We start from the raw sequence: 27,346 nt of genomic DNA, 5'->3' as shown, positions 1-27,346 counted from the left end.
CAGCAACCCAGTCATCACCTTTGGAGTAACAGTTGCTGAATAGCAAAAGATTACTGAGGAAAAAGTACATGGGAGTGTGGATATGAGAGTCCAGTAGGATCAACAGCATCATCCCCAGGTTCCCACTCGGAGTGAAGAGGTAGATGAAGTTGAACAAGACAAAGAGGGGGATCTGTCGTTCTAGGGCTTTGGTTAGTCCTAGTCAAATGAATTCATTCACCTCTGTATTATCATCTGTAGATGTGGTTTGATACTCATGGGATGCTCTGTAGGAAAGAGAGATGATGGAATGGAGTGATAAGCAATGAAGACTTGCACAGAAATGGAAATGTGTAGTCTTATGTTATGATAGCAACTATTTGTTTTCCAATATTCCTTATATATGAAACATAGAAATGGCAATGCAATTAGTGGATAACTTATCTAAACAGCAATAAACTTTGGAAGATAAATGATCTTCACGAATCACCTTCCCAACTTTTTAAAACTGAGTTACAGAAGAGTTAATGAGTTGTCCAAGGTCACATGCCTGAAATAAATCCATCTCCCAAATCAGGTCTTTCGAGCCTTCTAACAGCTTTACACTTCTGTAGTCTAGGTGATTTATATGTATATAGCCATTTAATTCTCCCATCACCTCCATTAGATTGAGCAGTTATTACTCTATCTGGTAATTTGGCAACAAAGATACTGAGTAATTTATTCAAGGTTACACATTTATTGATTTAAAAATTCAAACTTTATACCCAGAGTGGTTTCCAGCCCAAATGCCGTTAATAAAATAGGATTGATTTTAATTTTATTTAGTTTACATTTACTTATCTCCATTTTACCAAGCTTAATGCATGAGGCTGCTTAGTAGAGCAATTCACAACTAAATACACAGTAGACGCAATGGGATAAATACAGTATTAGAGCCGTGTAGAACCCTGACAGCCGATTCTAAAGAAAATTATACCATTGGGCATAAAAGTTTGGACTATGAAAATAGGCTTATTTGCACTCACATTTAAATCCTACTATTCACTACCTGGGAGACATTGCTCCTAAATGAAGTTCTCTGAGCTTCATTTTATCCATCAATCAAATGAATGTGGTGTTGGGACATGCTCAAGGGATTATTATAAGAACTAAATGAGATAATGCATGAAAAAAAGCACAAAGTGGGTATTAAGCATAATACTAATGGGTGTGAGCTCCTATACGATTATTAGGATAAAATGTCACTGTTTATATTGGTTTAGGAAAGGTAGGTGGTAACATGCAGGTGGGTGGGTTTTGATGTCTGGTAGCCTTACTCTATGATTTGCCTTTCCCTACACACTGTGTCTAAGGTCTCTTTTGTTTTCTCCAGTATTTCCCACTCTGTTCTTCATCTCCCACATGAGTGACTGTGCCAATCATTTTTAGTGAGATCCCAGAGATCTTCAAGACCTCTTTTGCCTAATATCTTCCCTGTGGTCCACATTTTAGTTTGTGATGAAAGGCTCCCCTTCAATCTTGGATTCAGTCTTACTGTCGTTATTGTCAATACTTAGCTCGATCACAGTTATTGAAGGTTGAAAATCCATGGTTGGGGCATGACCCTAATCTTCAGATCAGTTCATGAGCACATTCAAGGTGTTTTAAGTATTTTTACTGTATTTGTATTTAAATCCTTGGGAAGCATCTATTCTTTGGTAACCACTATTCTCTATTATTTTCCTCCTGCCCCCTAAACACAATAACACATTATTTTATATGTTCAGATCTTAAATTATTTGTGTTTGTCAATACCTCACCCTAATAATTTTATATGTACATATATTCTCATTGGGCCCACCTGGATAATCCAGGATAATCTCACCATCTCAATATCCTTAATTTACTCACCTGTGTGCAGTCTCTTTTACAATGTAAGGCAACATATTCATAGGTTCCATGGATTATGATGCAGATTCTTTGTTGGCCATTATTCAGGCTGCCACAGTAGACATAAAAACAACATAGAGTAGGTAAATTATCTATAGAGTTAGAGATTGTTGACTGAGCCATCTGCTCAGATTACACAGCCAATTTTCTAATTGTATTATCTGTAACAGAGGTGCAGGAAGAGGTATTAACTTATCAAAGTTCACATACCTGGAATGGATCCATCTCCCAAAGCAGATCAACCAAGATTAGTAGCATGTTAAATGTACTGCTTATGTGTAGTTTGTCTCATAGATAGAGGGATAATTATATATTAAGAGATAGATATAGATAACTGAGGGGGAGGGAGGTAGTGTACGCACACATACAGACATATATTTATATAACCTCATTTGCACTTAAGGAAATGGAGGATTCAAAGGTTAGATGTCTTCCTGAAATTCCACACGTAGTACAAAATATTCATGCTACAAACCCACATTAAACTGATTCCACTGACTGTGTCTTTAATTGCTGCATGCTAGATGTTCTAGATGAACAAATAAGAGGAAAGTATGAGATTGTGGAAATATAAGTGAAAATGAGTAGGAATCTTGGTCGTTTCATGATGATTCCTCTGAAATGTAAATATTTGTCATTTCACTCTGTTTGGGTGAGCTATCCTTTCCATGACAGGCTGACATGTATAAACAGGATGAATTTACCACCTATTCAAAGAAACCATCATCTATCTTAAGTTTTTGCTTATCTTGTTAAGAAAAGTAGCATGTCATTTCATAAATATCACTGTACTATCTCCTGAATAAAATGCTTTTGCATTTGAATCCTAGACCCCATGTCAAGGTTTAAGAAAAATTTTTTAGCCAGATCTGAGCTCAAAAACTCACAGAAGATGTAGCTGCCAAGTTTCTACATGAATTCTACTTCTTGGGGTAGTTCCGTCTTTTCTGCAGGAGATATTTTCCAACACCCCCAGTGGATGACTGAAACTGGATAGTACAAAATCCAATTATCATCAGTAGAAACATGTTTCTGTTCATGTCTTACATCCCAAAATTTAATGCCTTTTTAAAATCTTAACTAGCACATACAACGCACTATGGCTGTAATTTTTGTAGTGTGAGGTGTGGCAGCAAAACTAGCATGAATTCATTTTTCTTTCTTCACGGTTTCACAGAAGTTTCATTTTTACTGTAGATCTTAGAAACTTCAGCATACAATTTGTTATTTTTCTTTGTTAAGTCAAGAACTTTCACCTTTTTAAGTAAAGGACGCACTTTATGACTTTGCTTTGGAAAATCTGAATTGCCAGCATCACTATTCTTGCACTTTGTGGCCATTTTTAAGTAAAATAAAAATTACTCCACACAAAACATTACTATCACAAGCCCTGTGATACTGTGACAGTCAGTCTGATAACCAAGAGAGTGACTAAGCTACATGCAGGTAGCACATCTGGATAGGTTGGACAAAGGGATGATTCAATTTCCAGAAGGAAATTTAATATATTTGGACTGCAGCTGACCTCAGGTAACCAAAACTTCAGAAAGTAAAACAGTGGGTGAGGAGGGACTACTGTGTATTGATTATAAAAACTATCTTGCTTCTTGAAAAGAAGGAAAAGGCATTCCTGAATTGTGAGTCTGCAATCAGAAATTTATCCCTGGAAGAACACATAAATAATATCGGAGAAACTTCTCTCATTTACTGGTTAAATGGTTCCAAGATTCCTGAAGCACAGAGAAATAGAGACAAGATCCTTAACATGGAACTAGAAAGCCTGGCTCTAAGTCTTATATATTCTGTGGATTTATCTGTGTACACAAAAGAGTTATTTATCTTCTATTCAGCTCAGTTTCCTTATTTGTGGAATAAAAAAAATAAAATTAAAAATTCCACATACTTTACAGAATTGTGTCTGCCAAATAGCAAATAAAGGTGAGTATGTGAAGTACTTTAATACTTCCAACACTAAGCAACATAGTATTTTTCATGGGGTATTTTTCCTGCCTGTGGTTGCAGACCCACTTCTGCAAATGCTCAGTTTGGAGAGAGGCTGCTGTGTAGTAAAAGAATTAGCTCAGCGTCATTTCAATAAATGTTGACTGGAGGCTCTACTCAGAGTTTTGTCTCTTCAAAATAATGTCATATGTGCTCCCAATGAAATTTCCAGAGCCTAATGAAGGGGAATCAGGAGAAAATTATACGGGCATGGAGTTCTCTGGGGAGCAGGGTTCCTATGAGGGCAATCGCTTCTCCTCATCCCCCTTTTCAAGGAACAAGCAATTAAACTGCAGGCAGGGACATAGTGAAGTATGTTATTTAGCACATGTGTATATTTGGAGTGTCTCTTTCCCCTCATTTTTATTAAGGTCTCACTTACAAACAAAAAAGAGTGGCTTGTTTAATTATCTGTTATGATTATTGATATTTGAAATCTATTTCTAAAATTGTATTTTATATTTTGCCTACCCTGTTTTTATTTTGTTTTTCACCTTTCCATTCTTTTAGGCGTTACAACTAAATATTGGGCTACTAGAAATTTTAGGAGATTGATAAATAGTATCTTTTTTCTTTCCTTTTTATGATGAATTGACAAATATAACACAGTTGTATAATGCAGAAGATTAAAATCTGCCTTAATCCTGGTAAGTCATTTCAAAATTTTTTCAGATCTTTAAGCAGGGGGCTTCTTTTATTCTTGGAATTACTTTCCTGCAGCTAACATTGTTGGTACTTTATCCACCCTCCCCTGGTATTCATTGCCCCTGTGATGGTCAATGCATATTATTAAAAAATATTAATAGTCTGTAATTCTTGAATGGAGGGCTTATTTTGCAGTACAAATATGATCAGCCCACGTGTAAGTCATCTCATTCCTCTGGCAGCAGTCATCAGTAAATGTCAGAGGAAGTATAGGCAAAAGTTCTCCAGATTCCTTACTTTTCAGATGTTATCTGAGGATTCTTTGTACACAGTTCTTAGTACAATGGAACCTCAGTTGTCCACAGATGTTACCTATGCACAAGTGAAACCCTGTGTTGACTTTTCCTCCTTTTCTCTTTCCTGCTACCTTACCAGTGCTTTCTGCTATTAACTCCCAAATAAACTACTTGGATTTAAACCACTGACTCTGGGTCAGCTTTTAGGGTATCTTATTTAATATGTATCCCAGGATTGTACATCTCCCCTTTGTGCCTTTGTACAGGCAGGCTCTATCTCATTATCCCTATCAACACACAGGACAGAAGAACAGACAGCAATCTTGCTGCAGATAAGGAGGACCAAAAAACAGAAAAGCAAAGTTCTAAAACATGTTCTATTTTTTCTTCTAAATTCCCCAATGTAATATATTGCATCTCTTTCCTCTTATTGAAACATTTTCACTGTACTTCTGCACCTGTGAATTGTAAACTTTATTTTTTTGTAAATTTGATAATGTCTTGATTTGCCTTCTTATTCAGATGGTAGTTCATCTGGGTATAGAAATCCGAATTGATATTTATTTTCCTCGAGACTTTTGAAGAAATCAGTCTACTGTCTGCTGACTTCTACTCTTTTTTTATATAAGAAAATTGATTTCAGGCTAATTATTATTTGTATGTTTCTCTCTCTGACATCTAAAGTTTCTGCTTCTCCTTGTATTTGCACTTTCACAATATGGTTCAACAAAAATTTTAATTGTATTACTCAAAAATTAGTGTGATTATTCAAAGGACTTAAATGTCTTTAATTTGGCAAATTCTCAGCCATTTTACATTTAAATATTTTTCTTCTGTTTTTGCTATTCTTTTTTATGGGGTTCATACAACAATATGTTGGAATTTACCAATTTGTTGACTATCTCTACTTTTTTGTTTTCTATCTCTTTAGTCTCAAAGTTATATGTTTAGTATTTTATTTTCCAACTTTTATTTTCTAGATCTGAATTCAATTTTGATTCATCTAACATTTATCCCATCCACTAAAGAATTTTATAAAATTGTTTATGTATTTTTCCATCTTTACTATTTTTACTTGACACATACTAATTGTACATATTTATGGGATACATTGTTATATAACAATAAAATCAGGGTAATTTGCAAATCCATCATCTCAGATATTTATCATTTCTCTGCATTGGGAACATTAAAAATTCTCTCTTCTAGCTATTTGAAAATACATAATAATTTGTTGTTAACCATAAGCACCCTACAGTGCTACAGAACACTAGAACTTAATATTTTATTTTCAGTGTTCTCATTTTTTTATATTTCTTATTGTACATTAATAACCACTATTTTTCTTTCATTTATTTCCAGTACTTAAATGGAATTAGAACACATGAAAAATGGTAGAAGAGTCATAATCTTAATCATTCTCCAAAAAATTGTATGCCAAGTTAACTAACTTTTCTATGTGTCACTGTCCTTATCTATACAATTGGCATAACATTTTCTCTATTTAACTATACTAATGTAATAAATTATGTCATTTAGAATACTTAGTGTAATATTTGCTGTATAGTGAGTATTCATTAATATCCACTACTACTAGCACTACTGAATACCTGTTTGTTAATACTATCATAGCAGACAGTGGCTTCATATTGATAAAGGTATGAAGTGACAAATAAAATACTAGCAGAAAAATGTAATGTAATGCTGATAAGTAAAATAGGCACAATAAAAATACTCAGCCAAGAAGCAAATGTAGGAATGTGAGAGCAAGAGTGAGAGAGAAAGCAACAGAATGCAAGAGAGAATGAGAAAGGGAGGGAGAGAAAGGATTGAAATTTAAGAGCAGAATCAGAAGACAAATGTGTCAGGATACAGATGTAATATAGCCATTAAAAACAAGACTTCCAGAAGATTATTTTCACCAAGGTTATTGTAAGAGCATGTTTGTCCAGTAACTTGCCCAGATTAGACAGATAAGTGTAACTGATTAGCATTTTAGATAGAAACTATTTAGATGAATGTAGTCTTAAGAACATTATATCCACCAGTTGGATCTGTTTCATAGTCTGTGAAAACCCAGTTCATATAATTTCCAGAGTAGTTATGTCACAGAGCTATAAAGATTAAATTTAAACATTTATGGGACCCAGCTAACACAATGTGTGACATAAGAAACATATTCAGCTTGTTGGCCCCCTCTTATTTTCCTCCTGGATGACTTTGCAGATATACCAGCTTTAAAAGTAATGATCAACTTATAATAAATTTGTTCCATATATGTGCCCAGAATTAGAAAATAAAGTTTGCCTAGCTCTAAAACCTAAAGCATAGCCCGAATCACCTTGATTTAATCTACTCACTTAACCAAAGTATATTGAATCCCAACTGTGTTCCAGGAACTGTGTTAGCTACTTTGATTTTTCACAAAGTGAATAAATATTTACTTTTTATGTGGATAAAGAATGTGAATGCCACATCATATAGTGATAAGTACTATAATAAAATAAAATGTTATTTGATCACTGTGAAAATGTTCAGAATGTGCCATAACATCCTAGTGACCATGAGACCCCTTCCTTCCATGAATTGCTCATTGAGATCAAACACATAAACATATGCATCTGATTGCAATTATTTTTGAAAAGAAGTTAATTTCCTCATTCCTCTGATATAATAAGAGTGGCCAATGCATTGTCCAAATTACTTTATTTATTCTTCCAGATATAAGGTACACTAAATCTTTGGCACAAGAACAAATGCACTATTATGAGGTGGGGTGGGACTATCTTTTCAACAAATAGTGGTAGAACAGCTGGACCTCTAATGCAAAGAAGAAGAAGAAGAAGAAGAAGAAAGAAGAAGAAGAAGAAGAAGAAGAAGAAGAAGAAGAAGAAGAAGAAGAAGAAGAAGAAGAAGAAGAAGAAGAAGAAGAGGAGGAGGAGGAGGAGGAGGAGGAGGAGGAGGAGGAGGAGGAGGAGGAAGAGGAAGAGGAAGAAGAGGAAGAGGAAGAGGATGAGGAAGAAGAAGAAGAAAGAAGGAAGAAGAAGGAAGAAGAAGAAGAAGAAGAAGAAGAAGAAGAAGAAGAAGAAGAAGAAGAAGAAGAAGAAGAAGAATCCAAACATAGATAACTTATACTCTTCACAAAAATCAACTCAAAATGTCATCTGATAGGAGTAATTTGACTATCCCCTTTCCAATTTAAATGTCTTTTATTTCTTTTTCTTGTTTGATTCTTTTGCTAGTACTTTGTTGAACAGAAGTGGCAAAAGAGAGCATTTGCTGAGAAATCCACTGTTAGTCTGATAAGAGTTTCCTTATAAGTAACTAGCTGCTTTTCTCTTGCTGTTTTTAGAATTTTCTCTTTGTTTTTGACTTTTGGTAGTTTGACTACAATGTACCATGGAGAGGACCTTTTTGGGTTGTATCTATTTGAGGACCTACCAGGCTCTGATATCTGGATATCTAAATCTCTTGCTAGACTTTGGAAACTTTCAGCTATTATTTTGTTAAATATATTTTCTTCCCCCCTTTGTTTCCTCTTTGTCTCCTGGGACACCAAAAATTTAAATATTTGGTTGCTTTATGGTGTTCCATATGTTATGTAGGCTTTGTTCATTATTTTTTATTCTTTTTAAAAAACTTTTTATCTGTCTGCATTTTTTCAGAAAATCTGTCTTCAAGTTCTGAAATTCTTTCTTCTGCTTGATCTAGTTGAAGTTTTTGAATGCAGTTTTTTATTTCATTTAATGAATTCTTCAGTTCCCAAATTTCTGTTTGGATTCTTATATACGATATCTATCTCTTCAGTAAATTTCTCATTCATATCCTGAATTATGTTCATGATTTTTTTAATCAGTGTTCTCTTCTATCTCACTGAGCTTCTTTAATATCATTCAAATTATTTTGCGAGTATTCCATAAATTTCTTTTTCATTGGAATCTATAGCTGAAGAATTATTGTGTTCCTTAGGAGGTGTCATATGTCCCTGCTTTTTCATGTTTCTTGTGCTCTTACATTGATATTTCTGTATCTGGTGTTACAGTCACTTCTTCCACTTTTTTTTTAGATGTGCTTCCTTGGGAACTTTTTCCTCAAAATGCATATATGGTGTTGGTCGGATAAGGTACTTTGTCTTTGACTCTTGATGTGTGCAATAGTGTAGTATCTGTACGATTTCTTGACTTGTAAACAGAGTCAGTGATATCTGTGATTTTCTCAGTGGCTTAGAATGTGGCTGTTAGTGGAGGCTGTGGTGAGGTTTTGTTGGGGGCAGGATGTCAGGTGAGCCAGTCCTTGGGCCCCAGAGGTGGCAGCAGCATGCCAAGCATGCTTGTTCTTGGGTCCCAGGGCAGTGAACACTGGCTCCCATGTTAGCCTGTCTAGGCAGGTTGATTTTTGGACCTTGGACCTCCAGGTTGCTTGGTCTGGTGCCAGCAGTGGGCTGGGCAGGGCAGGTGGGTAAGTTCAAGCCCCTGGGAAGTGGATGTGGCATGGACAATGACAGTATCAGTGATGGGATAACCCTCTGGCTCCCGAGTGGTCTGCACTGGTGTTGGCCATAGTTGTGACAGACTGAGTGGGCCAGTCCCCAGGCTTGCAGGTTGGTGCCTGTGAGTGAGTTTCAGCTGTGGTGGTTGCAGCCTGTTGGGTAGGCTCATCCTCAGGCTCCCAGGAGGAGTGCTCAGGTGCCACCAGTGATATAGGATAGAGCAGGGTGATCCACATGGCCTCAGACCAAGAGCTCCAGAGCTCAGAGGGGTAAAGCTGGGCTGGATGGGCCTGTTCTCAGGGCCTTGGTGGTGCATGTGGTGCTGGCTGTGGTAGGCAGGGGCAGGGTAATCCTCAGGCCCCCAGTGGAATGCTCAGGTGTGTGTGGCAGCCGTTGCTCAGCAGTCTTGCTGGGTTCTTTTCAGTTTGGTTGGGCAGTATGTGCTTTAGTCCCAGGTGGTGACCGTGGGTCACTATGCACAGAGGCCCTGCTATTGAGGTGACCAGGGTGCAGGATGACTGCCAATGGCTTGTGATTTGGCACTGGTGGTAGCAGCTAGCAGTAGGACAGTGGTTTTTAACAATGAAAGAAGGAAAATCCAAAGGCTACATATTGTCATTCCATTCATGCAACATAGAAATGTAAAAACATCAATGATTTCCAAGGGTTGGGGGAGTTGGAAGTGGCTGTCTATAAAAAACATGCAAAGGGAAATTTTAGGATGAATCAGATATTTTCTATGGTGCTCTGCTGGTGAACACATGCCTGCATCTGTCCAAACTCATAGAACTACACGTAGCAAAGAGTGAATGTATCGCATACAAATTAAAAATGATCAACCAAGAGTACAGGGGAATTCCAGAATTAAACAGACTGTGAAAAAAAAATCTAATTTTATTATAAATGTATGACTTTACTTCACTGAAAGGAGATGAGGGGGGAAAAAAAAGCCAAGCTAAGTAAGTTTGGAAAAACAATGTGCTAACCAGAAGCCCTAAAGCTAAAAATAAGTTTTGTAAAAATACTGTGCTTTAGTTGCTAAAGTTGTTTCTCATGGAGGTATGGATTAACAATTATGCAACTGCTTTACTCCTATGCTGGAGATGGAATAAACTGAATTAGAGTCACAGACATAGGGGAGGAAAAGGTTCCTCAACCCTTCTAGGGTTCCTGGCTAGGTCTGAGATAAAACTGACAAAGACAGACTAACAGGGGAAAAGCGTAACAGATTAATTTAATCAAAATTCTATGTGACACGGGAGCCTTCAGGAATGAAGACTCAAAGATCCAGGGAAAATTGTTTGTTTTTATGCTTAGGTTAATGGAAGTGTGACTGCATGTGGAAATGTGACTGGACAAGGTATATGACCTAATGGTAATAATGAGAAAACCCAGCAAGGCCTGTCTGTTCAGATACTTCTTGGCCTCTCTGTTGTAGCATTTCTTCCTTCCAGGTAATGGGCAGGACCTCTCTGGAATGAGGGTCAATTATTTTTGTAACTTTTCTTTTAGGTTTGGGGGTACATGGGTAAGTTTGTATATAGGTAAACTTGTGTCACGGGGGTTTGTTGTACAGATTAATTCATCACCCGTATGCTAAGGCTAGTTATTTATTTCCAATAGTTATTTTTTTCTGATCCTCTCCCTCCTTCCACCCTCCACCCTTAAGCAGGCTCCAGTGTCTTTTGTTCCCTTCTTTGTGTCCATGAGTTCCTATCATTTAGTTCCCACCTATTAAGTGAGATCATGTGGTTTTTGTACTCCCTATTCAATAAAAGGTGCTGGGTAACAGGCTAGCCATACACAGAAGATTGAAACTGGACCTCTTCCTTGAACCATATACAAAAATCTACTCAAGTTGGATTAAAGACTTCAATGTAAAACTCTAAGCTGTAAAAACCCTGGAAGACAACCTAGGCAATAGCATTCTGAACATAGGAACTGGCAAAGATTTCACAACAAGGAAAAAGAAAGCAATTGCAACAAAAGCAAAAATTGACAAATAGGATCTAATTAAACCAAGAGTTTCTGCACAGCAGAAGAAACTATCAACAGAATAAGACAACCTACACAATGGGAGAAAATATTTGCAAACTATGCATCTGAGAAAGGTCTACTATCCTACTTCCATAAGGAACTTAAGCAAATTTACAAGAAACAAACAACCCCATTAAAGAGTGCCCAAAGGACATTAACAGACACCTTTCAAAAGAAGACATACATGTGGCCAACAAGCATATGAGCCCCTTTTTTTATGACAAGCTCCTAGATAGAAAGGTGGGAGAAAGAGTAATATTTCTAGGTTTTATGGCTCGCTCTGGGGAAAAGGAGTTCTAGTTTCTATGGTCCACCATGGAGAAGAGTAATTCTGGTTTCTGACCTACTTTGGGGAAGAAAGAGGGGAAAGAGACAGGATGACAGGGGAAGGTCAGAAAGACTTTGGTTCTGAGGCTTCTTCTGAGGCCTTCCAATGTCCTTTTGTTCAAAGTACTTGTCATGACAAAGTGCCATACTTTGGGGCGTCATTTTCTAAGCCCCAACAGAGACATCAGTATGAACTCATATTTAGTTTAATATAATGAATAAATTTAGAAATAAATGTGGTTTGCTCTGTATACAGGGTACAGAAATATATACTTAGTTCTTTTGATAAAAGAGCCTAGAAGAAGTGAAACAGCAATAACAGCAAGCACACTCTGTGTCCAGATGTTGGCTTGTAAACACCATTCTCTATCAAAATAAAGAAGCCTCTTTGTAGAAGTAGTGGACTCTGTGACAGTGGTAGGAAAAATACAAGATAAGCTTACAGCATCATGTAATGCCCTAGAGTAAGGACATATTCTAAATAAAATAAAAACAAAACACAAAGGGTGAACAATGTCAAAGGAACATAAGGGCCTTCTGAAAGAGCTTCAAGGGATGAAAGTGGAAACATTTAGACCAAGAAAAATAAAACAAAAACCTAGTATTGCCTTATAATCCAGTATAAAGTAAACAAACCAGAACACGCTAATATAAATGATGATTATAAATAAATAAATGAGAAAGGAGACAAATCTTGCTTACGGAAAAACTCCAAATAAGTTGTTTAAACACTGATCTCAGCAAGAGGTGGAGCTTAATTCCCACACACCAGCAGTGTGAGCTGGAATTAATGATTTGTTTCTAAAGAATAGAGCAGAGAAAGGGGGAACAAAAAGTAAGTCTATGAGAGATAATTAAGCAAACTTTACCTAACATCTGTGATCATGTTAAACTCATCACTGATAAGTCATGTTGATAGCATGTGTCCATGATATGATGTGCTAGAAGAGAAATTTTATCACTGATGTTACTTGAAAAACAGCACAGCCCCAGGAAAATAATGAGAAAACCTCAGAAAAACATAATTTCCATTTCAGACATTCTATGAAATGTCTCACCAGCACTCCCTCAAAACACAGGGAAAGATGGACAATAACTAGAAGAGATTAAGGAAACCTGACAACTAAATGCAAGAAGAGGAAAAGAGTGGAAAAATGAATGAGATTGGAGTAAGTTCTGAAGTGTAGAAAGTAATAGTGCGTCTATCTTTTTTTTTTTTTGTAGTTTTGACAAATGTACCATCATAAGATAAGATTATGACACAGGAGAAATCAGGCAAGTGTTTGTATTAGATTTGTACAGCTGCTGTTACAAAACGTCACATACCAGGAAGCTTCAAACAACAGGTATTTATTCTTTCACAGTTTGGAAGCCAGAAGTGCCAAATCAGTGACCCTGGACTGAAATCAGCACAGTAGCAAGGCCTGCTTGCTTCATAAACTATAAATGAGAATTTTATTTCTTGCCTCTTCCATTTGATGGTGGCTGCAGGTATTCCAAATATTGTGGTCACGTCACTTTAGTCTCTGCTTTCATGGTCACTTTGCCGACTCTTTTTTTGTCTGTCATCACATCTCTCTGTCTTCTTCTGATAGTGACATATGTGGGCCTTTAGGGCTCACACAGGTAATCCACAATACTATCTCCATCTTAATCACCTCTACATAGTCCTTTTAGGCAATATAAGGTAACATCGAAAGGTTCCAGGAATCAGGATGCATAAAGATTGTGCATTATAACAGCCTATTGAATTTATGTTATGTTTGCTACTGACAGATATTGTCATGTTTATATTCTACATGGATGTTTAGAATCATTTCAGTTAATTCTATAATTTATGTGTATGAAGTAATTTTCAAATGTAATCAGATGTTAAAGCTTAAATAATTTCACATTTAATGTATTTTTATGATTTACTAAGTAGTATTTATTTGATATATTATTTTCTACTTAATGAGATGTCACATCTAAGTAAAAATTATGAGATGGCTTCAAATGAGCTACTTGACGATAGAATTTTCAGGAAACGATTATGTCTAAAAGTTGGAGAAAAAGTGCTTAGAATATAGGTAAAAATGTTTCAGCAAAGAAATTATCTGTGTCTTTTGAAATGAACTATATGTCTGAATAGTAGGCTTATATGATAGATAGTTTGCTATAATCATGAATGGTTCAAAGGTTCAACATATTGATACAATTAGACTCAAAGCTTAATTATTTTATCCATTCATTCAACAAATACTTATTGAGAATCTCCTAAGAAACACACTCATTCAGGTACTAAAGATCTCATAAAAAAACAAAAAATTCACTGCTTTAATGAAGTTTGCCTTCTAGTTGGATAGGAGGATATATAGTAAACAAGAGAATAAATATACAGGAGAGTGTGAGTAAAAATGAGGAAGAATAACACGAGATGAGGGGCAGTGTACATGGGGTGGGGAGAGGGATTATTTTATAAAGGTGGTGAAGGAAAGACTCTATGACTGGGTCACATTTAAGGGAAGATCTGAATGGAGCGAGGAAATATTATGCATAGAGAGTAGCAAGTGCACAGGCCCTGAGGTTGGAGCAGGCTTGGAGTTGTGAAAAACAGCAAGGAGAGCAGCCTGGATGAAATGGAGTAAAACACAGGTGAAGCAGCAAAAGGTGATGTATGTCAACTAAACTAAGAATGAAGGAGCAGAATTAACAATTTCAAAGCATTTGCAGAAAGAAAAATGTACATTTTTTTGTTTCTCAGTACATTTTGTAAACACTGTAAAAGTTGGTAGCAATATACAAAGAAATGCTTTTATTTTTACTCAATTTTTCTGGTACTCTAGTTATTTTATCCTTTTAAAATTTAAAGCATGAACATGTTGCTTCTATAAATCAGTAATGACACAAATATTAATTCATATGAGATGCTATATTTACATATTCTTGATAAAATGTGCCAAGGAAAAGCATATACTTTCATTTAATAATATGTTTTCTTTTAAACAAAATGAGGACTCCTGGAACAGTATTCAGCGAAATAAATTTAAAAGCATTAGGCTCAACTTTATATTCCACTCCCCAAATTAAGTATTTAAATTATTTTTACTAAATATTAGTGTATTACTCAGGGTTCTACAGAGACACAGAACCAATAGATAGATAGATAGATAGATAGATAGATAGATAGATAGATAGATAGATAGATAGATAGATAGATAGATAAAAGGAGATTTATTATGGGAACTGGCTCATGTGAATATGCAGGTTGAGAAGTCTCACAATATACTGTCTGCAAACTGGAGAACCAGGAAGGCCAGTAGAGTAATTTGGAGTTTGAAGATCTGAGAAAGGTCAGGACAGGGTTGTGGAACTTGTATAAGGCCTGGAGGCCAAAGGCCCAACAAACCAGGAACTCAAATGTCTAAGAACAAGAGAAGATGAATGTCCCAGCTCAAGAAGAGACACAATTCATCCTTCCTCCACCATTTTGTTCTTTTCAGGTGAGCCCTCCGTAGATTGAATGATGGCCACCCACACTGGAGAGGGCAGATCTTCCTTACTCAGTCTCCTGATTCAAATATTAATCTCTTCTGGAAACACTTTCACAGACATATTCAGAATAATGTTTAAGCAGCTATCTGGGCATCCCTTAATCCAGTCAAACTGACGCATAAAATTAACCATCAGAACTTGCCACATTACATTTAATCTGGGCACATTTTCCACACCTATGGAAAATTCCCCACTTCATGGGAAACCTTCATGTACTTTTATTAATGGACTTGTTTTTGCTCTGGTTTTATGTATATTTGCATTGACATGTGGTAGATAAAAATGCATGTAGAATAAGTGAATACATTAATATCTTTAAGGTTTTTGGCAAGGAAGCCCCAAGATGTCTTAGCCATTCTTGTCCAGGTATTATGTTTCTGGACATAATGTTTCTTTTTACTTAGACAATAGACTTTTAAACAGGCATGGCAATCACTTCAGGAATTTAACTTGATTGTGGACCTTAAATGTGATTCAGAACACGGAGAAGATCCGAGAGAAATGAAACTAGGTTATGGTGCATCCTACAATGTTAAACTGACCATCCTAGAGACAATTTTGCCTTCTCAATAACTTTCTTGAATGCACTCTTCACTTCCTTGTTCCTCAGACTATAGACCAGGGGGTTCAGCATGGGGATGACCATTGTATAGAACACAGATGCCATTTTGTCTGTGTCCATGGAGTGACTAGAGCTGGGTTGTAAGTACATGAAGATAATAGTCCCATAAAAGATGGTGACTGCAATGAAGTGAGAGGCACAGGTGGACGAAGCCTTCTGGTATCCCGAAGCTGAATGCATCTTTAGGATGGTGATAAAAATGAATATATAGGATATCAAGATAACCAGGAGAGCTAAAAAGATATTGAAGCTCACAACATAAACAAGAACAAGCTCACTAACATGTCTATCAGAGCAAGAGAGAACCACGACTGCTGGAATATCACAGAAAAAGTGATGGACTTCATTGGACTTACAGAAAGAGAGACTAAATGTGTCCCCAGTGTGGATGGAGGCATTCAGGAAACCACAGAGGTAGGAGCCTATGGTCAGACGAGCACATACACTTGTTGTCATGGTTGTGGTATAATGCAGGGGTTTGCACACTGCCACATAGCGGTCATAGGCCATTGAGGCCAAGAGGTAATTTTCCACAGTGGCAAAAGCTACAAAAATATACATTTGAGCAGCACATGCATTGTAGGAGATGACCTTGTCTTCTATAAGGAATCCAGCCATGACGGTGGGAGTGACAGCTGAAGAGTAGCAAAAGTCCACTAAAGACAAGTTACTGAGAAAAAAGTACATGGGATTGTGGAGACAGGAATCCCAGAATATTACTACAATAATTCCCAGGTTTCCAACCAGAGTGATAATATAGATGAAGAGGAACATTATAAAGGGGGAACCTGCAGTTCTGAGTCATTGGTTAGTCCTAGAAGAATGAACTGTGTTACTTCTGTCTTATTTTCCATCATTGCTCTGGGGGACTCACAGGATGCTTGTAGCAATACAAAAAGGAACAATGTGATAAATAAATTGAATTAAAATTGAAAAGTATAAGTACAATATGTATTCCTTCATTGTAGCAATAACTTGTACTTCAAGATTCCCTAGAAAAAACGTGGCCTTGACAACCAAAGGTAGTGCATTAATTATACAGAATTACATACTGTTGAAACTGAAGAATCTTAATAGATTATTTGCACAATTTTTAGATGTTATAAATTTGTAAACTCATATGTAGAAAATTTACTAACCTGATCAAGATGACTCGTCTAGATGCATCTGTCTGTCAATTCGCCTTTCCTGAGCAAGGTAAAAGCTGACGCATGTTGCTAATTTGCCAAGAACTTGTCTAGACATTTTAGACATATATTCATTATTTCCTTGCAACGATATTATGTATTTGATTAGTTGTTGCATTCATTTAAATTATGAAGCACAGGAGGTTGAGTAACATATTCATATTTATACAAGTATTAAATGGCAAGCCATGCTTTGGATCCATGCCAACTTTTGAACGCATGTTGAATGGTTCCTAAGTCTAATGGTCTAAACTGTATTTAAATCAAATTGAATACAACTCAGTTTACAATCACTCATTGTCTCCTTTGGTACAAACTCAGTGTTTTGGGTTTCACAATGAAGTAAGCGAGTAATATACGCATAGTGAAAGTGGTGGGATAACTGGGTTGTTAGGGGCATGTTCAACTAGCAGAAACAATTCTGAGAGAAGCCTATCATCAGATACGGCAGATACAGAGCTTGAGTTCTTGGAAGAGAGGCATGTCAGTCCACTACTTACCACCTGGGGACCACTGGTTCTAATCTAATTCCCTTAAACATCACATTTTCTTCTGTAAAACTAAAACAGTAATGTGACCTACTTTGAGGTAGTATTGTGAGAATTAAATAAGATAATCTATTAAAAATGCTAAATGTTAAGCACAGCCTAATGAGTGCTAGTTATAATATTAAATACTATTAGGATGGGTGATAATCTTTTTGTTGGTTTTATAAAGGTGGATGGTGACAAGCAGGGCTGCAGGCATGGGTGAGTTTTGAAATACTGAAGCTCCCATGTCCAATTTTCTTTTCCTCCATACTAGGACCACTGAGATTTTCTGTGTTTCTTTCAGGTTGTTCTTCCTCCAAGCAAATGATTGTCTGCTCTGGAAAATTCACACAAGCCTTTCTTTTTCTTAATTTCTCCCTTGAAATCCACATTTTAGTGTGGGTAAAAAAGTTTCTTTTTCCTAAAGCCATTCTTTCTCTTATTACTGTTATTCCATAGTTAAAGATTAAGGGTTAAAATTTCCTACTTTATGGGCTATCTTTATTTAGCTCACAGATCTGATTTGGTAGCAAGTTCCATGTGATAAAATATTTTTTTTGAATGTATTCTTGATTAGGAACAATATTTTATTATTTATTTATTTATGTTGTTTTTAAATTTCAATGCTCATTTTAGATACAAGGGTTACACGTACAGATTTGTTACGTGGGAATATTGCATAATGCTGAGGTTTGGAGTACGGATACTGTCACCCTGGTGGTGAGCATACCATCTGATAGGTAGTTCTTAAGCCCACTCTCTCTTTCTCCATTAGTCCACAGTGTCTATTGTTCCCATATTTAGGTCCATGTGTTCTCATCATTTAGCCCTCACTTATTAGTGAGGACGTGAGGTATTTGGTTTTCTGCTATTGTGTTACTTTGCTTAAGATTATGGCCTCCAGATTCATCCACATTGCTGCAAAGGATGTGATTTCATTTTTTATGGCTATGTAGTATTCCAAAAATCTGGTGTACAGATTTCTTCAAAAACTTAAAACAGAGCTACTATTTGACCCAGTATATACCCAAAAGGTAATAAGTCACTTACTAAAAAGACAAATACGTATGGTCAACCTAAATGCCCATCAATGATAGATTGGATAAAGAAATGTGGTACATATACACCACAGAATATTATACAGCCATAAAAAAGAACGAGATCATCTCCTTTGCAGGGACGTAGATGGATCTGGAAGCCATTATCCTCAGCAAACTAATGCAGAAACAGAAAATCAAATACTGCATGCTCTCAGTGGGAGCTGAATGATGAAAAGACATGGACACATGGTAGAGAACAACACACACTGGGACCTGTCAAAGGGTGGTGGGTAGGAGGAGGGAGAGCACCAGGAAGAAAAGCTAATGGATGCTGGGCTTAATACCTAGGTGATGGGATGATCTGTACAGCTAATCACCATGGCACATCTTTAGCTATGTAACAAACCTGCACATCCTGCATGTGTACCCCTGAACTTTAAAGTTGGACACTTTTTTTAAAAAGACACATGTACCTATAAGATCATCAGCACACTATTCACAACAACAAATGTATAGAATCAACCCTGGTGCCCATCAGTGGTAGACTGGATAAAGAAGTTGTGGTACATATACACCATGGAATATTACACAGCCATGAAAATAAGAATGAAATCAGGAACAATACTTTAAATCTTTGTACTTGGATTGGGGTCTTTAGAAGGGTATCCAACCAATACTAACTACTGTTTACTACTGTCTTTCTCTGAAACACTTGGCAACTTCACTTCCCAAGCCTGAGGTATGAAGATGTTATATTGCTAACTTTAACATACATGACCACTTTTAGCATACACTATGTTCTACCAATAATAAAAACTTTATATATAAATGATGTGTGTGTGTATGTGTGTGTGTGTGAGAGAGAGAGAGTTAGGTATTATTATTGTTACTATTACTTTATCATTAAGAACATTGAGAATTTGAGAAGTGATGTGATGCTCCAACATTATATGGCTAGTTTGAGAGTCAAGATTCAAGAGTTAAATCCATCTTCAATCTAAAGTCAAAACTTTCAGCCACATCACTGTCAACATATGTAGATGTGCTAATAATAGTAAGAATGAGATTATTAAAAAAAGTTAAAACACAGGTCATAGCTTGTTAATTCATTTAACACCCTTTTGTAGTTTAAAGAATGAACATTTCACCCTTTTCTGTTTGTTTTTGTTTTTGTACCACTCATGAGAAGCCAATACATAACGAACAGATAAAATTACCACCTAGTCAATCAGAGTATCATCTATCTTATCTTTTGTTCATATCTTTGGAGGAAGAAGCATGTTTCATAAGAACCACTAAATTTCCTATCATGGAACATTTATGCCCTACGCCCACCTCAGTATTTTAGAAAAAAATGTTGAAAACACCTATTTCTGCTCTCAAGTAACTTACAGTAGGTGTAGCTGCCCCACTGCTTTTGCATGAGTTATACTTCTCTCTAAAATGTTTCTTAGATATAGAAGCTTACCTTACAGCTGGAGGAGCAGAAACAGCCAATACAGAATAGTTTGTCTGTAATCAGAAAATCAGCCATGGAATATTGCATTAATATGTTTGGAGAAGCTTGCTTTCAGGTACTGGTCAACAGGTTTCAAGGTCTCCAGGCATGGAAAAATAAAGGGAAGAGCATTAAGATGGAACAAGTCCTGAATCTCCTATTAATTCTTTCTGGGAACTTAAAGGAGTTACTTATCTTCCCCTTTCTCGAGAAAATAAACATGTTAAGATTACCTCTCTCACATAATTCACAGAATTGCATCTGTAAATAACAAGTAAGTGAGGGCTGTAAAACATCTTGCTAAGGGGTCATCGTGCAAAAGTCAGTCAATGTAATTTTTAACTTGGGATGTTTTCCCTGAGCAGGGTTGAAGGTTCATAGCAAAGCCTCAGGTCAGAAGGCATGCATGAACTAAAAACAATTATCCTTTTTTTTTTTTTTTTTAATTTATTTATTATTATTATACTTTAAGTTGTAGGGTACATGTGCATAACGTGCAGGTTTGTTACATATGTATACTTGTGCCATGTTGCTGTGCTGCATAATAAATAAATTAAAAAAAAAAAAAAGAAAGAGTGAAGTCAAAAAAGGAAGAATGTTTGAACTTAGGCAGTTGATATATTTAGTATGAAACATGTATTAACCTAAAGGTTTCAGAAATAGAATTGAAAGAGAAACAAATGCAAGCTGACTGTTATCTTCTAATTTTTTTGGTTCTCCATGGCATCACATAAAATGTTAAATATCCTTTGTACATGAAAAGATTTGAATATATGCTGATTCCCTGGAAAAAAAAAAACAAAAAAAAAAAAAACAAAAAAAAACCCACAATTATCCTTTAGATGAATAAATGATGATCCATGGAGCTTTGTACACAGTGTGGTCTCTCTAAAACTACATCATGTTGGGAGTCATGTTGGGATTTCATATGCTAATATATGGAGATATGAGGAGAATTATAAGGGCATGGAGATCTCTGGAGATGTTCCCTGTGAGAGGATCTACAGCTCCTCATTCTACTTTCCTGGTGAAGAAGCAATTAAAGCTGCCAGTGGGGATCAAGCTTATTATTTTTAATATACCCACATAATTTGTGTGCATATTAAATTTGTTATTTCTTTTTTCATTCGCTAATGAATGCATAATTTACATACAGTAATACCCAGTATTAATACACACTGTACTGTATAGTTCTAAGAATTTTGTCAAATATATGGTCACATAATGACTACAACAATTACATTAAAAACATTTTCTAAGCCTACTTTTTGGTAACCTCTTTTCCCACCCACTATCCTGGCAACAAGTAAATTGTTTTTGTCCAAATAATTTTGCTTTTGCTAGAATGTCTTTAAATATAATCCTAGAATATGTAGTCTTTGAGTCTGGCATCTTTCACTTTCACTTAGCAATTGAAACCCATATATATTGTTGCCTATGTCAGCGTTAAATCTTTTTTATTGTAGAAGAATATTGTATTATGTGGACATTATAGATTGTTTTTCTCATTGTGCAACTGAGGAACATTTGTACTGGTTTTAGAGTTTGGTGAGTAGAAATAAAGCTGATCTAAGCATTTCATTAATGATTTCTGGGCGAGGCACTGTAGCTCATGCCTGTAATCCTAGCACTTTGGGAGGCTGAGGTGGGTGGATCACTTGAGGTAAGAAGTTTAAGACCAGCCTGGTCAACATGGTGAAGCTCAGTCTCTACTAAAAATACAAAAATTAGCCAGGCATGGTGGTAGGCACCTGTAATCCCAGCTCCTCAGGAGGCTGAGGCAGGAGAATTGCTTGAACCTGGGAGGCAGAGGCGGAGGCTGCAGTGAGCCAAGATTGTGTCTCTGTACGCCAGCCTGGGTGATAGAGTGAGAGTCTGTCTCAAAAAAAAAAAAGATTTCTGAGGTGAACATAGATTTTCATTTCATTTGAATAAATATTGATGAGTCAGACTGAATTGTTGCATGGTAGGCACATGTTTATCTGAATAAGAAACTGTCAACATCTTTTCTGAAGATACTCTATTATTTTGAATTCCTTCTAGCAGTCCATTCAAATTGTCTCACCTCTGTGTCAGCATTTTATATTTAAAAATTTTGTGGCCGGGCGCGGTGGCTCAAGCCTGTAATCCCAGCACTTTGGGAGGCCGAGACGGGCGGATCACGAGGTCAGGAGATCGAGACCATCCTGGCTAACCCGGTGAAACCCCGTCTCTAGTAAAAAATACAAAAAAATAGCCGGGCGAGGTGGCGGGTGCCTGTAGTCCCAGCTACTCGGGAGGCTGAGGCAGGAGAATGGCGTAAACCCAGGAGGCGGAGCTTGCAGTGAGCCGAGATCCGGCCACTGCACTCCAGTCTCGGTGACAGAGCGAGACTCCGTCTCCAAAAAAAAAAAAAAAAAAAAAAAAAAATTTGTAATTTAATTTTTTTTTTACTTCTTTTTGTTTTTCTCTAAGACATTTCCTTAAGAATTTTCTTAACACTTACCTACCTTATCACCACAGTTCTGGCCTGGGGATGCTTTTCTTTTCCAACAAAGGAGACAGATTCATCCTTTTGCATGGATTCATCATTTGCACTGTTGCTTCTGAGCCCACACTACACTCCCAAGCAGACTTATCACATCTCTCTTAGTACAAGCGAGTGTCATGGTTAAACATTTGTTCTGTGCACCATGGTTGCTTCACCTCAAATTTGAGTAAGAAATGTAGCCTTTCCAATTTCAGCTTCCTTCTGTAAGAAAGAAAATATTATCTTGTCATTCACATAAGATTTTCAAAAAGATAATCACATGACATATTTATAGAGCACAGCACACTTTCTACCACATATCAGGTGTTCAATAGGTTAAATATTAATATTTATTATTTATAATATTTTCCATAGATAGGTCACAAAAATAGTGGTACACAAACAATCCACCTGCTTTTCTACATGTGTATGCCCCATTCCAGCTAGGCAGGACATATAATAGTTCTAGATAATGAACTATAGAAAAAATTATAATGTTGGTTGAAACATACATACTACTCTCCAGTTATCTCATCTCCTGCTATGATAATCAAAAGGCTTAATGTTCCAGCAGGTGCAGAAACAGATGATGATACCTTCATCAGCAGGTGTCTTTGAGTGACCACATACAGCTTTTCACTTAGCCAGACAACCTGTATGACAGACATGTAGTAGCATAAGTAAGAAATAAATCTGTAGGATGCTGAATATTTATCTTCCAAAATATCAGATTCTAATACTTGGAATTGGTAAATTATACCTTATATGACAATTGCTTTGCAGTTATGATCAAATTAAGGATAGTGAGATGGAGATTAATCTAAATTATTCAGTGGGCTGTAAATGTAGTTACCAGTTCCTTCTAAGATGGGTGCAGGAAAAATGATAGATTAGAATATCTTAAGGGCCTGTTACTCCACAGAAACACAAAAAAGCAAGCAAAAACTGGCACAATCAACTTTGTTTGAACTCTGGAAAATAGTCAAGGATCTACAGAAACAAAGAGAATGATGATTCAAGAAAAAGGTGACCTCACATGACATTTTTAGGAAGTATCTGTTAAACTGCTATGTGACCACAAGTAAAGAAACAAAGACATCAGAGGCCACATATGATAATAAATATATTCTTTCAAATATTTTAATAAATAAATAATAAATAATAAATAATAAATAAATAATAAAACTCACTAAATAAACAACTGCACTCAGAGCAAGCAAAAACAAATGAAACTGGGGGTAGGAGGGGAGATAATTTGACTTCCAGAATTACCATACTATAATTTTAAAAATATCAAACTTTCAACCAAAAATAAGAGACATATGAAGGATCAAGAAACCATTTCCAATTTACAAGAAAACTGAAATTGTCCTGAGGAAGCATAAGCGTTATACCTAGAAGACAAAAATCTTAAATCAATTGCCTTAAATGGGCTCAAAGGGATTAAGGGGAAAAATTGACAAGGAACTAAAGAAAACTAGGACAATAGTGTTTCAATACATAGTAAATATCAATTAAAAATACAAATTACTTTTTAAAAATCAGAATTTCTGGAGCTGAAAATTACAATGAGTGAAATAAAAATTCACCAGAGGGTTTTAACAATATTTGACAAAAGAAGAAAAAAAATCAGTGGATTTCTTTCCTTCCTTCTTCCCTCCCTTTCCCCCTCCTTCTCTCGCTCCCTCCCTCCCTCTGTCCCTTCTTCTCTTCCTTCCTTCCTTCCTTTCTTTCTTCCTTCCTTCCTTCTTTTCTTCCTTCTTTCTTTTTGAGACAAAGTCTTACTCTGTCACCCATGCTGTAGTGCAGTGGTGTAATCATGGTGCACTACAGTCTCCACCTCTTGGCTCTAAATGATCCTCCTGCCTCAGCTTCCCAAGAAGCTGGGGCCACAGGCATGCACCAATACACCTGGATACATTTTCTTTTTTGTTTGTTTGTTTTTGAGTCAAGATTTTGTCATGTTGTCCAGACTGGTTTCGAACTTCTGAGCTCAAGTGATCCATCTGCCTCAGACTCCCAAAGTACTGGTATTATAGACATGAGCCACCATGTCTGGCCAAATCAATGAATTTCTAGACATGTCAATTAAAGCAATCCGGGCTCAGGAGAAGAAAGGAAAACAGAATGAAGACAAAATGGAAAGAGCTTGAGACCTCTTGCATGCCATCAAGTATACCAACGTGAGCACAAATAGAGTGCAAGAATGAGAGGTCAAATAAGGAAAAGTTGGTAAGAAATATTTGAAGAACTATGGCCACTAACTTCCCAAACTTCCCAAACTTGATTAACTTCCTATATAGGTGAAAGTTTAGAGAGGTGTTTGGGTCATGAGAGCTCAGCTCTCATGAATGGGTAGATCCCTTCATAGGATAATAGATTAATGAATTCATGGGTTAATGTATTAATTAGTTTTCATGGGACTTGGACTTGTGGCTTTATAAAAAGAGGAGATCTGAGCTAGCATGCTCAGTCCTCTCACCATATGATGCCCTGTGCTGCTACGAGACTTTGCAGGGAGTCTCCACCAGCAAGAAGGCCCTCACCAGATGTGGCCCCTCAACCTTGGACTGTTTATTCTCTAAAACTGTGAGAAATAAATTTATTTTTAAAAATAAACTATCTAGTTTTAGGCATCCTGTTATAAGCAATATTAAATGAACCAAGGCAATTAATGATGTTGAACAACTTTTCATATCCCTGTTGGCCTTTTGTATGCCTTCTTTGGAAAAATAGTTATTCAAGACTTTTACCTATTTTTAAATAGAATTAATTTTTACTATTGATTTGTAGGAATTCCTTATACATTTTATTTTTTCAGATGGGGGTCTCATTCTGTCACCTGGCTGAAGTGCAGTGGCACAATCATGGCTCACTGCAGCCTCAGCATCCTGGCTTCAAATGATCCTTCCACCTCAGCCTCCTGAGTAGCTGGGACTATAGGCATGCACCACCATACCTGGCTAATTTTTAAAACTTTTTGTAGAAATGGTGTCTCACCATATTGCTCAGGCTGGTCTCAAACTCCTGGCCTCAAGCTACCCTTCTGCTTCAGTCTCATAAATGTGAGCTACTATGCCCAGCCCTCCTTATACACTTTAAATAGTAACACTTACCAAATGTAATGTTGGTAAATATTGTCTCCTATTCTGTAAGTTGCCTTTCTACGTTTTTGATGGTTTCCATCACTATGCAGAAACAGTTTGTTGTAGTTCCACTTATTTTAGCTTTTGTTGCTTGTGCATTTGGTGTCATATTCAAGATATCATAGCCAAGGTTAATGACAAAAAGTTTATTCCTTAGTTTTTTTTTCTAGGGGTTTCAAGATTCAAGTTTATGTTTAATTTTGCATCTATTTGAATTTATTTTTGTGTATGGTATAAGATAAAGATTTGTTTGAGTAAAATATTTTGCAAAGATCCTACTTTCGCATGTAGATATGCAGATTTCCCAATACTATTTCTTGAAGAGACTTTCCTTTTCTCATTATGTATCCCAGGCTCCCTTGTCGTCCATATGTCTATCTTTATAGAAATATAATACTGTTTTCTTTACTGTAGTCTTTGTAATATATTCTGAAATCAGAACTGTAATGTCTCCAGCTTTTTTCTTCTTTGTTGGGATTGTCTTGGCTATTTAGAGTCTTCTGTGGTTTCATATTAATTTTAAGACTATTTTTCCATTTCTCTAAAAAGATGCCATTGGAAATTTCAAGGCGGTCGCATTAAATCTGTAGTTTGCATTTCATAGTATGAGCATTTTAACATCATTAATTCTTCCAATTCATGAACACAGATATCTTCCAATTTATTTGAGTCTTCTTCAATTTCTTTCACCATTTCTTGTTATGTTTTAAGTGTATGTCCTTTCACCTTCTTGGTTAACTTTATTTCTAAGTATTTCATCATTTTTCATGTTGTTGTAAATGTTTTTTTTAAACTTTTTTTCAGGTAGATTTTTTTTTTAATTTATTTATTATTATTATACTTTAAGTTGTAGGGTACATGTGCATAACGTGCAGGTTTGTTACATATGTATACTTGTGCCATGTTGCTGTGCTGCACCCATCAACTCGTCATTTACATCAGGTATAACTCCCAATGCAATCCCTCCCCCCTACCCCCTCCCCATGATAGGCCCTGGTGTGTGATGTTCCCCTTCCTGAGTCCGAGTGATCTCATTGTTCAGTTCCCACCTATGAGTGAGAACATGCGGTGTTTGGTTTTCTGTTCTTGTGATAGTTTGCTAAGAATGATGGATTCCAGCTGCATCCAAGTCCCTACAAAGGACTCAAACTCATCCTTTTTTATGGCTGCATAGTATTCCATGGTGTATATGTGCCACATTTTCTTAATCCAATCTGTCACTGATGGACATTTGGGTTGATTCCAAGTCTTTGCTATTGTGAATAGTGCTGCAATAAACATACGTGTGCATGTGTCTTTATAGCAGCATGACTTATAATCCTTTGTGTATATACCCAGTAATGGGATGGCTGGGTCATATGGTACTTCTAGTTCTAGATCCTTGAGGAATCACCATACTGTTTTCCATAATGGTTGAACTAGTTTACAATCCCACCAACCGTGTAAAAGTGTTCCTATTTCTCCACATCCTCTCCAGCACCTGTTGTTTCCTGACTTTTTAATGATTGCCATTCTAACTGGTGTGAGATGGTATCTCATTGTGGTTTTGATTTGCATTTCTCTGATGGCCAGTG

General features: G+C 36.4%; 1 protein-coding gene and 1 long non-coding RNA gene across 2 annotated transcripts; both read right to left on the bottom strand.

Moving 5' to 3' along the window:
* Positions 1-1,872: 1,872 nt before the first annotated feature.
* LOC144334212 (uncharacterized) lies at positions 1,873-22,848 on the bottom strand. Its single transcript, XR_013403804.1, has 3 exons — positions 22,603-22,848; positions 20,088-20,217; positions 1,873-1,960 (listed from the first exon to the last, which is right to left on the bottom strand). It is a non-coding gene; the product is annotated as an uncharacterized LOC144334212 (long non-coding RNA).
* OR5B3 (olfactory receptor 5B3) lies at positions 15,773-16,719 on the bottom strand. The gene is given in 2 exon segments (NM_001193477.1): positions 15,773-16,643; positions 16,646-16,719. Coding segments are annotated over 2 exon segments (945 nt in total).
* Positions 22,849-27,346: the final 4,498 nt, after the last annotated feature.

The sequence above is a fragment of the Macaca mulatta genome, chromosome 14 (genome assembly GCF_049350105.2).
Source record: "Macaca mulatta isolate MMU2019108-1 chromosome 14, T2T-MMU8v2.0, whole genome shotgun sequence".
NCBI lineage: Eukaryota > Metazoa > Chordata > Mammalia > Primates > Cercopithecidae > Macaca > Macaca mulatta.
The sequence above is the reverse complement of the archived record's forward strand: the minus strand, read 5'-3'. Positions and strand labels throughout refer to the sequence as shown.